Source organism: Echinops telfairi, unplaced genomic scaffold (genome assembly GCF_000313985.2).
Source record: "Echinops telfairi isolate 266 unplaced genomic scaffold, ASM31398v2 ScPeMD7_70;HRSCAF=299, whole genome shotgun sequence".
NCBI lineage: Eukaryota > Metazoa > Chordata > Mammalia > Afrosoricida > Tenrecidae > Echinops > Echinops telfairi.
Window position 1 is genome coordinate 63,840,736 of NW_022103968.1, and position 16,120 is coordinate 63,856,855.

At 57.5% G+C, this 16,120-nt stretch overlaps 1 protein-coding gene across 4 annotated transcripts in view; it reads left to right on the plus strand.

Annotated features, from left to right (window-relative positions):
* The window catches only part of CDH23 (cadherin related 23), an 86,801-nt gene that overhangs the window by 9,441 nt on the left and 61,240 nt on the right, over positions 1-16,120 (plus strand). For all 4 annotated transcript variants that reach the window (XM_013004237.3, XM_045291229.1, XM_045291230.1 and 1 more), the window contains exons 6-7: positions 667-795; positions 3,583-3,810. In XM_013004237.3, coding sequence (XP_012859691.3) covers positions 667-795; positions 3,583-3,810 — 357 coding nt within the window. The remainder of the gene's footprint in view (positions 1-666; positions 796-3,582; positions 3,811-16,120) is intronic.

A 16,120-nucleotide genomic window follows, 5' to 3' on the forward strand; every position in this document is an offset into this window, starting at 1 on the left:
CCTGCACCCCGCAGGGCTGAGAGCACAGGTTGATCAGCCCAGGAGGGGGCACCCTGGGAGGGGTCTCGTGACTCCAAGCTGCAGCAGCCGGAGTGAGTGCCCATCAGATCTGAGGGAGCCCAAGCCTGCTCATCACTCACACTCAGTGTGACCGCAGGTGCCTGAGTCACTGTTTTCCCCACCTGTGCAGTGGGCAGAGGGGCCCCATCCTGGCCTGCCTCTGCAAGCTGAGACACAGCACAGCCGCAAGAGGCCTTCATTGCTGTGCGGGCTTGTCTCCCGAGGGTTCTCGGGCCCGGGTGACCCTCCTGAAGGGGTATTAGCTGGGTTCAGACTACAGTCGGGATGCCCGTCCTTGCTGAAGAGTGTTTGGGCTTGTCTTCTATTCACTAGAGACCAGACCTGACAGAAACCAAAGGCAGGAGGTCCCAAGCCAGGTGGCAGGCCCAGGGTGATAGTCAGAGGCTGGCACAGCCCAGAACACTGGCAGAGGTGGGCTCAGGGGCTAAAGGCTTGGGCAGGGCCTCATGCCAGGCACAAGTGGGCAAGGATTGTTCACAGAGAGGAGACAGAGAAGGTGGAAGCTAGGCAGCCTGGGGGGCTCTCTGTCTTCCCAGTCCCCCACCTCCCTCTGGTCCTGACTACAGTCCTCCTTCCTCCTCACAGGTGGTGGCCTCTGATCGTGGCACCCCGCCACGGAAGAAGGACCACATCCTGCAGGTGACCATCCTGGACGTCAACGACAACCCCCCCGTGATCGAGAGCCCCTTTGGATACAATGTCAGCGTGAACGAGGTGAGGGCAGCCCCCCACCTGACGGCCAGGTGACCAATGGGCATGAGATGACTGATCTTGAAGCCCCTGATTTAAGGCCCTGATATATATATCAGCATCCTCCCCCACTCCCACACCCAACCCCCCAATTTTCAGGTCTTCAAGATGGGGGCTGACTCACTCAAACTTGCACCCCTGTGCCTCGTCCAAGTCCCTCCTGAGCCCTGGTGGCATGGTGAGGTGAACATTGGCCAATGGTTCAAATTCTCACCAGCCACTCCATAGGAGAAAGGTGCACATTCCACTCCCAAAAGGTCTACAGCCTTACTGGGAAACCCTAGGGTCCCCACGAGTGGTCGCTGGCTGCAGTCCCAGACCTCAGTGTGTGGTCTGGGTGTGGTGGGGGACTGAAGCCCACCCATGTGCCACGCGTGGGGTAGAACTAAGTTGCCCAGCGGATTTTCTTGGCTAGAATGTTAGGGAAGCAGATAGCCGGGCCTGTCCTCCCGCGGAGCCGGTCAGCCACTACCCAAAAGCCTGGGAGCCACCTCTGGGCTGCCCATGAGTCAGAACCAATCCAACAGAAACAATAGGGAGCTGAGACTGACGCTGCTTGGAGGGCGGCTTTAGAAATCAACGTGGCCTGTGTGTTACTCCGTGCTAGGGATGGAATGAATGGAAGAAATGAGGAAGTCACACTGCTGACTGGAAGATCTCAAAGGGAAGCTCAAGAAGACAAAGTAAACGGTTATAATGAAAGGTGTACAGCCCGAGAGTTGGAAAATCAAAACGGAAGAACACGTTCAGCATGTCTTCAACCGAAAGAACTGAAGGGGGAAACTCAAGCCTTGAGCTGCAATGTTGAAAGATTCGATGGGCAAAGCATTGAGTGATGCAGAAAACATCAAAGGAAGATGGAAAGAATACAGTCACTGCACCTAAGTGAACTAGTGGACACCCCCACCATTCCAGGAGGGAGCGTATGAGCAAGGCCACTGGTGCTGAAGGAAGAAGTCCAAGGTGCACTGGAAGCGGGAGCCAAAAACAAGGCTCCAGGAATTGATGGGTTACCTGTTGAATTGTTTCAACCACAAGCTGATGAACTCCTGGACGTACTTACTCTTCCGTGCCAGGATATTTGGGAGACAGCTACCTGGCCAAGTGACCAAAAGAGATCCAGATTTGTACCCATTTCAAAGATAGTGACCCAAAAGAATGCTCAAATTATATAAAAATATCATTGATATCACATGCAAGTAAAATTTTGCTGAATATCACTCAACAATGGTTGCAGCGATACACTGAAGTTCAGGCTGGATTCACAAGAGGACATGGAACAAGGGATATCATTGCTCAAGTCAAATGAATCTTGGCTCAAAGCAGAGAAGACCAGAAAGTTTGTCACTTGTGTTTATTGACTATGCCAAGGTATTTGACTGTGCGGATCAGAACCAACCATTTATAGCCTTGAGAACTGGAATTCCCAGAACACTCCATTGTGTTCAGGAGGAACTTGTACATGAATCAAGAGGCAGTCGCACTTACAAGAGAATGGCTTAAAATCAGGAAAGACGTGTTTTAGGCTTGTAGCCTCTCACCGTCCTTGTTCAGTCTGTATGCTGAGCAGATCATCAGAGGAGCCGGTCCGGCATCCGGGTGGAAGGAAGGCTTATTAACCACCCACCGCACACAAGTGACACCACCTTGCTTGCTGGAAGCGAGGATGACTTGCGTCTCTTGCAGATGAAGATTGGGATTGCAGCCTCGGTATGGATTGCAACTCAGTGTAAAGAAGATCACACCCCTCACAACTGCACCAATGCGTGACACAAATGGAGAAGAGACGGACGTTGTCAAGGACTTCATCTTGCTTGGATCCATTTTCAATGCTCATGGAAGCAGCCGTCAAGGGTCAAGACCTCTTTAGAGTGTTGAAAAGCAGAGATGGTCTTTTGAGGACTAAGATGCGCCTGACCCAAGCCATGATCTTTTCAGTCACTTCATACGTGTTTCCAAGTTGGACATTGGGTAAGGAACACCAAAGAAGAATCAAAGCTTTTGCATTGTGGTGCCAGTGGAGACTATTGACAACATTGTGGACTGCTGAAAGGACCGATAAATCTGTCCCGGGAGAAGTACGCCCTGCTCCTTCAAAGCCAGGATGCCAAGACTTCATCACGCGTACTTGGGACATTTATTCTGCCGGGGGAGACCAGTCCCTGGAGAAGGACATCACGCTTGGTGAAGGAGAAGGCCTCAAGGAGAAGGGTTGACGCAGGCCAGCAGCAACGGGCCCGAGCTCAGGGACAATTGTGAGGATGGCACTAATGGTCAGAACAGACTGGTGGCACCTAACACCAACAGGGGTGGGATACCCGGGGAATGTCTGCCCAGACTGGGTGCTGGGTGGTATGCGGGGTTGGGTAGGCATTGCGGCCCAAGAGCCTAAAGGTCTGGACTGCAGCTCTCACCAGACTCCCTCAGTTCAAACCTTGGTTCTGCCATGCCTGCCTGTGTGGGTTTGCAGAAGCCAATTCCCTGTGCCTCAACGTTCTCATCTGAAAATGGGGATAACACCGTATCTAACTCAAGCGTTGCAGAAAAGATGCAGGGCCCATCACAAAGTAGGTGCCCATGATCTGTGTACCACCATCATGTTCATTATCATCAGCTCATGGTTCGAGGTAGATAGCCCGGGCCTTCTAGGGGTCTAGGTTAAGCCCTTGCTCCACTAAGAGGAGGTTTGTGTGCAGCCTTTGCCCCAGAGACCAGGAATCCAGAATGACCTCTTTCCTGTTCTCCTCCCAGAATGTAGGCGGGGGCACCACTGTGGTCCAGGTGAGAGCCACCGACCGTGACATTGGGCTCAACAGCGTCCTGTCCTACTACATCACGGAGGGCAACGATGACATGACCTTCCGCATGGACCGCATCAGCGGCGAGATCACCACTCGGCCAGCACCCCCAGACCGCGAGCACCAGAGCTTCTACCACCTGGTGGTCACCGTGGAGGACGAGGGCACCCCCACCCTGTCGGTGAGCCATGGGGCGGGTGGGGTGGGCAAGGGGGCAGCTCAGCCTCCACGGGAGGAGAGCAAGGAGCTGCATGCAGCAGGGAGAGTCCTGGACGGCGCCTCGGGCACGGATGAAGCCCCGGTGTTTATGGCACGCCTGTGGGGCTCAAGGAGCCTGGGCGGCACAGTGGGGTGAGGATCAGGCTGCCACTGGAAGGTCAGTGGTTTAGATGCACCAGCTGCTTCATGAAAGAAGCAGTCTGCTTCCTACAAGTTCACAGCCTCAGAAGTCCCCAGTGCAGGGTGGGGGTGGGGGATGGGGGGGTTGACCTGGGGCAGGGTCCTCCTCCATCCTGTAGGGTTGCTAGGCTTCAGAATGGACTTGACAAGCACGGTTGGTACTCTCCGCTCCCCCCACCCCGCCACCCCACCACCCCCGAGCAGCTCCGTGTGGCGGTAACGGGTGAACTGAGGAAGCAAGTGGGAGCTGAGGTCCAGCCCACCTCCCACTCACCAAGACGCGCGTCCTCGGGGCCACACTGCGCCCAGATGGTGGACTTGCTCCCTGTCCCTCTTTCTTTGGGTCCCGTTCGTGTGACACATGGTCACAGGCGTGACACACGGTCACAGGAAGGGACCAGGGTCCCACCTCATGCTTGCTTCAGGGTGACTCATCCCTCTTGGTCATCATCTTTCCCCTGACGTGCATTGACGCGTTGGGCTGCAGGTAACAGATCCGTCATAAAGACAGCAGAGGGTTTTTTCGTGCATACAAATGCTGGTGGATTGTGAATGGTGTCCGGTGCTTGGTATTGTGAGAATGCAGGTTTCTGGGCCTTTCCCTGACGGTTGCAAGGCGGCTGCAGTAGCCCCAGCCCCTGACCAAGGCCACGTGTGTCCAAGGTTTGCCAGGCTGGATGGGGAGATGGTCTGGGTGATGGAGGGGAAGCAGTGGGAAGATGGGGTCGTTTTGTGGTAGAGAGCAGAGATTTGGAGTCAGGGGGTTGAAATTTGGAGCCCGCTCAAGTGTGGGATCACAGCACACCGTCGCCTCTCAGAATACCAATTGCGTCACCTATCAAAGAGAATGGATATTTGCTTCCTGGGTGGTGTTCGCAGGATCATGGGAGTCCGCGTCTGTGAACATAGTTGGCACTCCGAGAAGAGCAGGAGGGTTGGGTCGGCGATTTTTTTATCGCCCCCAAAGCACGCTGCCCTGCCAACCAAACACGAGGTAGACCAGGAAACAACCGCCGCCTTTTCAACCCAGTTCTGCAGGCCAGCGACGGGGGCGGGCTGAGCCGGGCACTTCTGCCCTCGGCCAGGCTCCTCCTGCCCTCCCCGCTGCTCACGTCCAGGGCAGTGTTGCTCGGGCCAAGTGAAGTTGTTAGAAGAGGCACTGCCCGCCCATCAGCTGGGGGGCTGTGCCATCAGCTGGGTGCAGCGCCATCTGGCCTACATTTCTCTCCTCCTCCGGCTGACAGAGTCCCCGGGTTCCCGGAAGGTCCTTAGTGTTCACGTTGTAAAGGATGAAGCTCTCTAAGCAGGGGCCCTGGCATAGAGATCCATCCATCTGCACCCTGCCACTCAGTTTCCTGAGATCCAGGCGTGCCTGCTAACATCCCAGAAGGCTCCCCCCGGCTCTCGGCCCCTCGCACCCAGGGCTCAGAGCAGCTGCACTACAGGGGCATCTGGGCAGCCCCAGGCCTGTCACACAATGCCGCCCCACCCTGCCGTGCATCCTCAGCCCTAAGGCACACGCCCAGCCATAGACAGGGAGGCCAGGCCTGGGCGGTCAGCTATCTACAGGGCTGCCAGCAAGGTCCGTGCAAGAGGAAGGGCTGGGCCCCAGAGGAAGGACGGAAGGCAATCTGGAGGTCAGGGGCTGAACCCCGCCCTGCCTCAAAGGCCCCTTGCGGGGGCTGGGGAGAGGGGTTCACCCATCCACCACTCCCTGCTCACAGGTCCTACGTGCCTGGGTAACAAAGCCTGGCTTCTCAGACTGGGGTGGGGGAGGGGCAGAGGTCTCCTGTCCAGTCAGGACAGAAAGTCTTCCACCACTCCCTTCGGGGACGAGACCCCCACAGCAGCCCCATGGTGTTCTGTGAGCTGGGCCCCCAGTTCTTGGCGCCTCACTTGGAGCATTGAGGACAGAGGGCTCTCCTGGGCGTAGCTGCTACCAGTGAGACCTGCTCTTCCGGCTCCAGCGCCAGCTCAGGAATCGCAGCCCAGCCCCTTCTCTGCGCTGCACCCACGTTAGGCCAGGCTTCTCTGGACCCGCACGAACAAATCCAAGCCCTGCCTGAGCCTGCTCCATGAGGAGCTTCCACGCTGCCCCAAGGCTGCGAATGCGCAAGTGACGGTGCCCAGTGGCCACTGAAGCGTCCCCCTCCCATCCTCTCTGGCTCCTTCAGGCTTAGGGCTGCCCACCCACGTGGACTGCTGTGGCTTCGGAGCTCCAGGAAGGCAGGCAGGGGGAGATGACGTGGGAGGAGCCCACCACAGCCACGACGGGGTCTTCAGAACCCCGCAAAGTGCGGTAGCCTGGTCAGGCAGAGCACAGACAGGCACATTCTGGTTTGGAACTGGGGTGGCCTGACCGCCCAGGCCTGGCCTCCCTGTCTATGGCTGGGCGTGTGCCTTAGGGCTGAGGGTGGGGGCTGGAGAAAGCCATGCCCTCTGGAGGCACGTTTGTATCCCAGGGTCCTAGTACATCCTATGGGCTACAGTGAAGGCCATGCCTGGCCGGTCACCCAAACCCACTGCCTTGGGCTGATCCCGGCACAGAGCAACCTGAGAGAAGGCTTCCTAGGCTGCGACTCTTTCCCGGAGCAGACAGCCTCACCTTTCTCCCACAGAGCAGTGGGCCGGTTTGAACCGCTAACGTTGCAGTTAGCAGTTCCATGCTTTCCCAGCAGTGCCACCGGAGTGGGCGTATACAGACATCCGGTTGGATAGAGAGGGTGGAGAACTAGCCTGGAGGCAGGGGTCTGGCTGTTAGCCTCAGCGTTATCACTCACGTGAAGGGTGATTAAGATACAAACCTTTCCTGGCCTTGGTTCCTCTTCTAATAAGTGGAGGAATAAAAGCCTCCTCCAGAGGATCCCTGGTGGCATGGTGGTTATTCTTTGGGTTGTGATCTGCAGAGTCAGCAGTTCAAAACCACCAGCAGCTCCACAGGAGAAAGACTTTCTACTCCCTTAAACAGTTACCGCCTCAGAAACCTGCAAGGGGTTAAGATGAGATGAGTCAGCTCTGACTCAGTGGCAGTGAATTTTGCCTTTGGAAGGTTCGCAGGGGATGGGAGTGGTCAGGAAATAGCACAGAAGAAAGTCGTTTTGGAAACCACAGAGTATTACAACAGAGTATCACAGACATTGCTAGCCAATCCCAGCATTTTCTCACTAAGCCACCTTGACGCGTCACAAACCCCTCTCAACATCTATTGCAAGAATCCGTACCCGCTTTGCACAGTGGCAATAGCGTAGCCAACGAGGTGTACCCGAGGCGCGATTATTGCTAATTAAAAAAAAGAAAGAAAGAAAAAGAATCCGTACCAACAGATGAGAGTTGCTAAACAAGATCCGTCACTGGTTCGCTGGCCTGCCCAAGCTCCAGGCTGGTAGAGAACCAGAGGTGAGCGGGCCAGACAACTGATCCCTGGCATGCTGGCTCAGCCCATCCCGTTGCTTGCTATGCGACCTGCTGTGACCAGCTCTGGAGCCATGGTAGGCAGTTCCGGCCCAGCCTCCTGAGCTCACAGAGGAGTCTGGGTGACAAAGCTGGGGAGAGGAGCGCAGGGCCGAGGGATGCCTGCCCGGTGGGGGGTCAGGTCAGACTCGCTGGGTTGGGCAAGTCTGTCTCAAGAGGCCTGTGCACACGGCACCCCAGTGCCTCTTTGTGGGCCCCCTGAGCAAATGTGTCCTCTGGGCCCTGCAGTCAGGCCAGGCCTCAAGAGCAGCACAGCCCAGTACCCAAGTAAGGAGGTGCAACAGGACCTCCACAAGACCCCCTTCGACCCCATCTTTCCAAGTCCACACATACACACACACCAAACACACGCCAAACACACTCACTCACCATAGGGTTGTTGTTTTTTATATAAAATTAAATATAAGGTAGAATTGGGATCATGATAGTGAGGGGAGGAAGCATTAAAGAACTATAGGAAAGTTGTATGTTTCATCGGTGTAATTCTACCTTACAATTCCAGCTAGACCCGAGGATGTACACTGGTACAGATGAGAACTGGAAACACAGGGAATCCAGGACAGATGATCCCTTCAGGACCAATAATGAGAATAGAGATACCAGGAGAGTAAAGGGAAGGTAGGGTAGAAAGGGGGACCCGATCACAATGATCTACATATAACCCCCTCCCTGGGGGACGGACAACAGAAAAGTGGGTGAAGGGAGACATCGGACAGTGTAAGACATGACAAAATAATAATAATTTATAAATTATCAAGGGTTCATGAGGGAGGGGGTGGGGAGGGAGAGGGAAAATGAGGAGCTGATACCAAGGACTCAAGTAGAAAGAAAATGTTTTGAGAATGATGATGGCAACAAATGTACAAATGTGCTTGACACAATGAGTGGATGGATGGATTGTGATAAGAGGTGTACAAGCCCCCGATAAAATGATTTTTTTAAATAAGGAAAAATGTTCAATATAAATGGTAATTTTTTATTATTTTTTTAAATTTGAAATTCGAAACAATAGGACCTGTAACTACACACGATAACTGCCACAAAATCCTGTTTAAAAAAGGAGGTGACACTGTGTGCTAGAGAGGAGGGTGAGATGGTGGACCTTCAGGGTGACGGACAGGAAGGCCCTGTAGGCAAACATGCGCACCCTGGAGTGCAGAAACCTGGTTGCCCGGGTGGGACTACTGGTCAACTGCCAAGGTGGAGGCCAGAGCGGCAAGACAGTAACGAAGTCCCACCTTAGTGCAGGTGGACCTGCCTTCCGAGGCTGACAGGGAAGATGGGGGTGGCACACCCACACAGCGCTCCCTGCAGAACTTGAGGCTTCCAGCCCCTCTGCATCAGGCCCTGAGCCACTTCAGGTAGAAGGGAGCTCCAGCCAGGTAGGAGGGAGGGCAGCCCCGGGGCCAAGGCCCCGCAGGCCCACCCAGAGCCCACTGCCAGCGACTCCCAGCCATCGATGGCCTCCGTGCTGCATTCTGAGGGACTGTCGAACCGCTCTGCTGGGCCCCCAGACTTTCCTAATGGTCCCTCAAATCCCACTCCCTCCCCTCACCTGTGGCGGCATCAGAGCTGGAGGCCTTTATCAGATGTGGCTGTCAGGAGGCCCCAAGTTCTTACTAGGTTTGTGCTCAATGACTAACCGAAAGATTGCTGGTTCAAACCCAGCCAGCTGAACCTTGGAAGAAAGGCCTGGCAGTCTGCTCCCATTAAGGGTCTCAAAAAAACCCTCACTGCCCTTGAGTCAGTGCCGACTCACAGTGACCCTATAGGGAGGGCTTCTGAGACTATAGGAAGCCCTCCCTTTCTCCCGTGAGGCAGCCGGTGGTTTTGAACTGCTGATCTTGCAGATCACAGCCCAATATGCAGCCACTGTGCCACCAGAGCTCCCTTCTGTTCAGATTACAGCCGAGAAAACCCTGTGGGACTGTCCTAATCAGTGCAGCCGGAAAGTCTACCTAGCAACTAGCAATGCCTGACTTGTCACCTACAGTGGATTCCTAAAGCAGTGTGTGTCCCAGAGCCTCAGAGCCTCCGGCAGGGCCCTGGGCCCAGGAGTTCCGGAGCCCCACCCTGCAGATGTCCAGAGGCCACTAGCTTCTCCAGCCTCCTGTGAGGCATGCTGGTCCTGCCTCTCAACTCTGCTGACAGAGCCTGGGGGCAGCCACCAGAGCAGGCAGGTGTCCCCAGTAATGCCCCACCCCCCAGGCTGCCCGGCAGCCGCAGCAGCAGTAGGGGGAGCCTGTGGGGATGGACGGAACTGGAACTGGCCTAGCGTAGGGTGGATTTCACTGCAAACAGGAAACCTAGAGGCTGAGCCACCTTTGCTCGTCAGGGTCGGTCTGGAGGAGCGCTCGTGTGTGTGTGTGCGCGCGTGCACTCAGGAGGAAGTGCGGGAGCTCTTCTGGGGCTCCGCCCTCTCACTGTCAGCACAGGGGGGCCAGGCGCTGGCAGCCAGATTCTTAGAAATCATCTCCACCCCGAGGTCAGCTTCCTGTGCGCTTAGACACAGGGGTCTGCCCCTGACTTGTCCCTGGGCCCCAGGGCAGCCCAGCCCACCAAGAAACAGGTGTCGCCCTGCCCACCCCTGTCCCATGGACCCCTAAGAGCAGGGAGAGCGGCACCCTCTGACTAGACAGCTGGCATTGAGCACCCTTGGCAGCTGATGGAGTGGAACAGGGGACCCCCAGGGACAAGGGGGTTGAGTATTGAGTTGTCAGTCCCATCCCAGGACACAGGCTCACCCTCTCCCTAAGACCCCTTGGCCCAAGCACAGGCCCGGTCACAGCAGAGACATTCCGGCGGCCCCGGCTCTTTGGCTGGGAAGTACAGCTGCGTGTCTGGTGGGGCAGCCTGGGCCCAGCCCCGACCAGGTGGCACCTGCTGCCCCAGAGCCTAGACCGCCTGGGTCCCCTGGAGGGGACTGAACAACCTTCTTCTCCCTGCTGGCTGGGCCCAGGCGCACCACCCCCAGAGCCAACAAATTTGGAGACACAGGCCCAAAAGAAACTGCACCGCCCACAGTCCTGGGGGCTCCTCCCCTGCCAAGGGGGATTTGTCCAACTCAGACTCACCCCTCCGCTTGACACCCCATCCCTGTTTCCCCCTCAGAGTGCAGAGACATCCCACTCCGCTCCGTGCTTTAAAAACCTTTTACTCGTGGTTCCACAGAGGGTCCCCTTGTGTGTGAACAGGTCACCCCAAAGCAGAGACGCAGCAGAGTCCAGCGCTGAGGCGGTCTCCTGTGTACTGGGCCCAGGTGTTGCCTCCTCTGGGCTCACACAGTGTGGGGCAGCGCAAGGAGGCTTCCCCAGGCGAAGGGCCCTTCAGGGGCACCAAAGGGGTCTTACGGTCCAGCGGCAGGGTCACCCTGTGTCCCTGGTTACACCTCTTGTCCTGGTATCGTTTGTACAAACACGCCCCAGTTGAGCAAGGCAGCATGCAGCCACATGGCCGGGGAGGGGGATGGGGACAGGGGAGGGGGGCATTGCAATAGCTGGTGCAACACTGGCCTCGAATTGCCCAATAAGCCAATTGGCCCACAGTGGTCCCTGTGCCCTAGTGCACACTTCCCGTTGGGGAGCTCCGGGGACAGGGGCTGGCTACCCACGGAGCAAGGGAAGCTCACTTGTGCTTATTTACGATGGTTCTGAAGCAAGCAGCCTCACGTGGTTTCCTCACTTCCGTGGTGAGAACCATGAAGCACCGTCCTCCCCTGACTGGCGACTGTTTACTGGGCCCCGCCACTGTCAATGTGAAAGTTTTGTAAAGGCTTCAATTCCACAGGAAGGAGCTGTGGGGTCGGGAGAGAGGCAGATGCCAGCCATGCCCAGAGACAGATTCTTTGATGCCGTGGGGGGAAAGAATGATTGCTCACAACCAATTAGTAAGTAAGCGCAAGTAAGCCCCTGCTTACCTTGCTACGTGGGTAATCGGACACTGGGGCAAGCATGCAGGCAGCGGGCACCCTGGACTTTCCTAAGCTGTGGACAGCTTCTTAGAGAGGTTGTTAGTAGACAGCTCGGGGAAGGCGCCTTTGGCTAGCTGCCCAACCCCTGGGCACCCAGGGGTGCCAAAAGTAAGTTCCCCAGATATAAACAGCCTCCCAGTTAAAGCAAAATCAGGAAGCCAGGTACCCACAGTGGAGAGGGCTCTCTCCATATCTTGTCCTGTGTCTTATGCCTGGAAGGCGGGACAAGCGGGACTAAGTACCCGTCTTGTCCGTCGATGCTGGCCCGTCCCAAGGCTCACATCCTGAGGGGAGAGGCTGATTTAAGGCTGGAAGTGGCGGGCCTCTCAGAATATTGGTCATGTGGTAGCTGTTGCTGGGGTACTTTGGGTCTGTGAAGTAGGAACCCAGCATCCCAACAGCCTTGAGTGATCAATCCAGCATTTCTCTCTTCCTCCATGCAGCGTCCAAAGGAGTTTGGAGTCTCAGTTCAGAGCCGTAGGAAGACAACCAGGGCCTAGATCAAGCAGGCCTCTCAGATGGCCAGTCCGGGCCCCCTGGCCCCTGCCCCAGGCTCAGCCACAACTACCCACTGGCCCAGGCTGGTCTAGACAGCCTCAAAGTTTGGGGAGTCTGGGACCGGATCTGCAAAAGAAAGGAGCAGCTGTGTGAGCAGGGAATGGGGGCACCCTGTTCCTCCCCTGAGCCCCTAAGCGGGAGGCGCTCATAGCCTGGCACACAGTACAGTCCGTGGCTGCAGACCCACACAAGGAGCCCCACTTGAGGGCATCCCCGAGCAGCCAGAGTGGTCGAGCTCCGATTCCTTGAGTGTAGGTGCCAGAGAATCAGAATTGCAGGTCGTTCTGTGCTGACTGGGTACCCTGCTTCCACTTCCTCACCTCCCTGACATGGCAGAGTAAACTGTGCTCAGAGGGTGGCCCCTGGCCGACTGGTCAACATAGTTCTCCAGGCCTGGCTTCCTCGACCCCTCTGGACAGACTCAAACCTGCAGCCTTTGGCCCAGCAGTGAGCACGCTAGCCACGGCACCACACACTCCGGCACCACCTAAGCCTGTGGCTGCCATGGTGGTCCTTCATATAATGGCTACGTTTTTCTGCCCACCCTTGTTCTCTCTCTGGCGATACTCTATTCCAGGAAGGTAGCTCTGTCTTTATGGATAAAGATAGAAAGTGATTTAAAATGGTCGGACCCCAAATCAAGGGTGAAACACGGGGGGGTCCTTGCTGAAAACAGTGATTCCCGCCCCTGGGGCACCCACGGTGAACCAGCGCTTTAGGCACACAGCACGCCAGGGGGATGCGGGCCTCAACTGTCCGCACTGTGGAGATGACGACGTGAGGGCCCGGCCCCACGCAGCCGGCAGTGGCCGGCTCAGAAGTCCCCGCTCCTCTCCCGTTGGCGGAAGCAGGTCAGGGCCAGGGTCACGGTGTCACAGGCTAGCGGAGCACACTCACCCAGGGACGGGAAGAAGACGTCGCCAGGCCCCGGAGGAGACAGAGGTGTGTTGGGCTCAGAGAGCAGGTGCCGGCCCGACTCCGAGGGCTGCCGCTGGGCCATGTAGGACAGAGGGGCTCTGGGCTTGGCCTCTGCCATCCCCTGAGCAGCTGGGGTGGCCTCAAAGCCGGGGTTTTCAAGGCCTTGAGTGTTGTTGCTGGGAAACCAGAATCGAAGACATGCTTTGCTTACTGGGGTCCTGTGCTTAAGCTTCCTCGCCTGCTCCACCCCGAGCCCTCTAGTCCATCCCACCACTCTCTCTCCCCTCCCCCCTCCCACCTACCCAACACAAGCACAGCCCCCCTCCCTAAAAGAGCCAGTGAGAAAAGGCTGTGGGCTGTGTCCTGTCGCCTCCTCTTCCCTGACCTTCAGATCTGGAAGGCTATGGTTTCCCTGGGCCCGCCAGAGCAAACGCCATCAGGATTGAACATCCTGGAAGTTTGTCTGGAGCCTAGGGAGGGGCTGGCAGTGGGACACCTCCACCAGCGTCCTCCAACTCTGAGATTATGGCAGGACGGCTGGCGGACTTGCTCTGACCTTCCCTCTCAAAATCTCGGAGCCAGCACCGAATCTGGGGTGGCAGGTGCCAGGATCCAAGTCCGAGCACGCCTTCCATGCCAGGCTCCATGCCAGCCCTGTGCCCAGAGTGCAGGAGCACATCCCCTCCGCCTCCCCATACTGCACCCCCAGCTGCTGCCCCACTTGGACCTTTCAGCCTCTGCCTGTGGCCTGCATGGCCTGGCCGGAGAAGCCACCATTCTGTTTTCAATGTCAGCTCGGGCTGTTTCCTCCCCTTCCCCGTCCGACCCCACTGTGGCCAAGCTGGCCCCTGAGACCCAAAGGCAGGAGCATGCATGGCCCCGTGGACATTGGAAGTAGGGAGGGGTGGACAGACAGCCCAGCCCAGGTGTATGGCTTTGGGGCAGGTGGCAGGTGCTTGCCTGACAGCTGTGGTAGTTGGTTGGCTAAGGACGCTCTGGCTCTTGATGGTGGCACCAGGCCCAAGGAAGGCCACGGTGATGGACCTGCCTCAGGCGTCTCTATCCTGACCACCTCTGTGAACATCCATTTCTGAGGGGGGGACCCAGCAGGGTGCCGGTGGGGGTGTCGGAAAGGGTCAGTCTGTCCTGGCCTAAAGTGACCCTACCCGCCTCCTTCCTCGTGAACTGCAGACATAGCTGGACACAAGGACACACGTGTCCTTGCCTGACTGAGTCACAGGAGAGAGACCCTGCCCAGTGGTGACTCAGAATGGGCAGTGGAGGGTGATGGCTAGAGGAGGGTTTCTTCCGAGGGGCTCCACGGACCTTACCTGTCCATCCGCACTAGCTCCTGGGCACCTAGAGACAGACAGACAGACAAACAGAGACTTCAGTCACAGGAGGGAAGGCTTCCTGACAGCACCACCCCCACCCCCTCCACTACTGGAAAACACCCCCAGGAAAAAGGAGCGAGCACAGGCCGGGCCAACCAGTTCTGGTTCCAGTTCAGCTCCCGGGGCGGGAGGCTGAGCCGCAGTGCTCAGTGCTCTGCGTGTCTGGCCCACTGACCAGTGAACCTGAGCCTGTGTGTTAACAGTATGCAGGCCGAGGCAGCCAGACCCTGTCTGGTTAGGGTTTGGGGTTGAAACAGAGGGCCTGTCCCTGGGTGAGGCTGGCTTCCTGTTTGGTTACTTGGTGTTCTGTCTGCAGCCATGACTTGCAGGCAGGAGGGTCTCAAGGTCGGTTCCTAATTGGAGGCTCCAGGCCCTCCAAGTCTCTTCCTCCATGCTGTCTATTAGCAGGGCTTCAGCAGGCAGGAGGGAACCCTAATGCAGGTGGAGTCTGCATACCCCATCACTTCCCGGCCATCCCCCCCACTTTCTGCTCCTCATCCAAGCCGCTGCGGCTTTGTTTCCCACCCAGGGTGCAGTGACCCCAGCTCTCCCTGAGCTCCCACAGACCCTTGCAGGGCTGCTCCTGCTGAACCCTCTGGGGAAACAGACCGCGGGGGAAGGGCAGAGCAGGAACACACAGGACAGGAGGAAGTGGCTCAGCCTTCCCAAACCCTTGAGTCATGCCGCCTGCTGACGGGGCAAGTCCTGTGTGCAGGCTTCCTGCAGCCGCTTTGCCAGTGCCCCTCACTCACGCCGTCCATCCTCGCTGCCACTCAAGGGCTGAGACTGGTGGGTCCCCTTGAGGCAGTGAGGAGCCAGTCTCCATCTAGGACTGGGCGAGGCCCCAGCCCCAGCACCACCTGTCTCCCGAGGGCGCCCACAGCCCGCTTTCCTCCTCCTTCGGCCCTCAGACATATTCCTGTTAGATGCCCCATGTGGCCACTAGGCTGTTATTGCAGACAGGAAGTGTGGGAATGAGGTCCTATTGAGCCCCCATTCAGCAGAGAAAGGAGGTTCTCTGAGCGTGGGCCAAAGCACCCCTCTTCCAGTCCATTCCACAGCATTCCTCAGACCCCCGTTTCTCCAGGGGCACGTGAGGACCCACTAGGAAGCCAGTCCCCGGTAGTCAGCACTTAGGCCGCAGTGCTGCAGAGGGCAGGGAGGGGCTGAGAGCTGCCCCCCAGCCCCGTGCACACCCTTCACCCCCTCTCTGAGCTTCTCACTCAACCTCCCAAGGAGAGGTGGTGGTCCCCTGCCCACCCAGGGAGGCCTCAGCTGGGACAGGGAGAACCCTGGGCCCACCCAGACCACCTCGTGAGGAGAGCCGGGAGGTAATGAAGTCATGCACCCCCCACCCCACCCCACACACGCACACACCATCCTCCCCGCAGCTCTGTTTGTTTTTCCAGTTCCTGTTCCCGGTTCTGCTCACGTGGCAGGGGCAGCCTTGTGGTCGTGGGGTGAAGGGGGGCATGGGGAGGAGGGAGTACGCAGAAAGTACTTCTTTATCTGGGGGAGGGTGGGCTAGTTGCGTGGGGCCGGGGTGCACAGCCCTGGGCTGGTCTTCCTGTTCCCACCCCTTTACCTCCCCCGTCTGCCTGTCCCTGTCTGAGAGTAAGGGTGAGTGGGTGCATCCCAGAGCAGCCCACCCTGGGCGCTGGTGTAGGTTTCTCAGCAGACAGCCAAAGACAACCAGCTGTGAGCCAAAGCCATGCCTGGTGACAGAACAGGCCTCTCGCCCTGCCTGCCCTCCCATCCCCATACTACTGCATCCAGGCTGA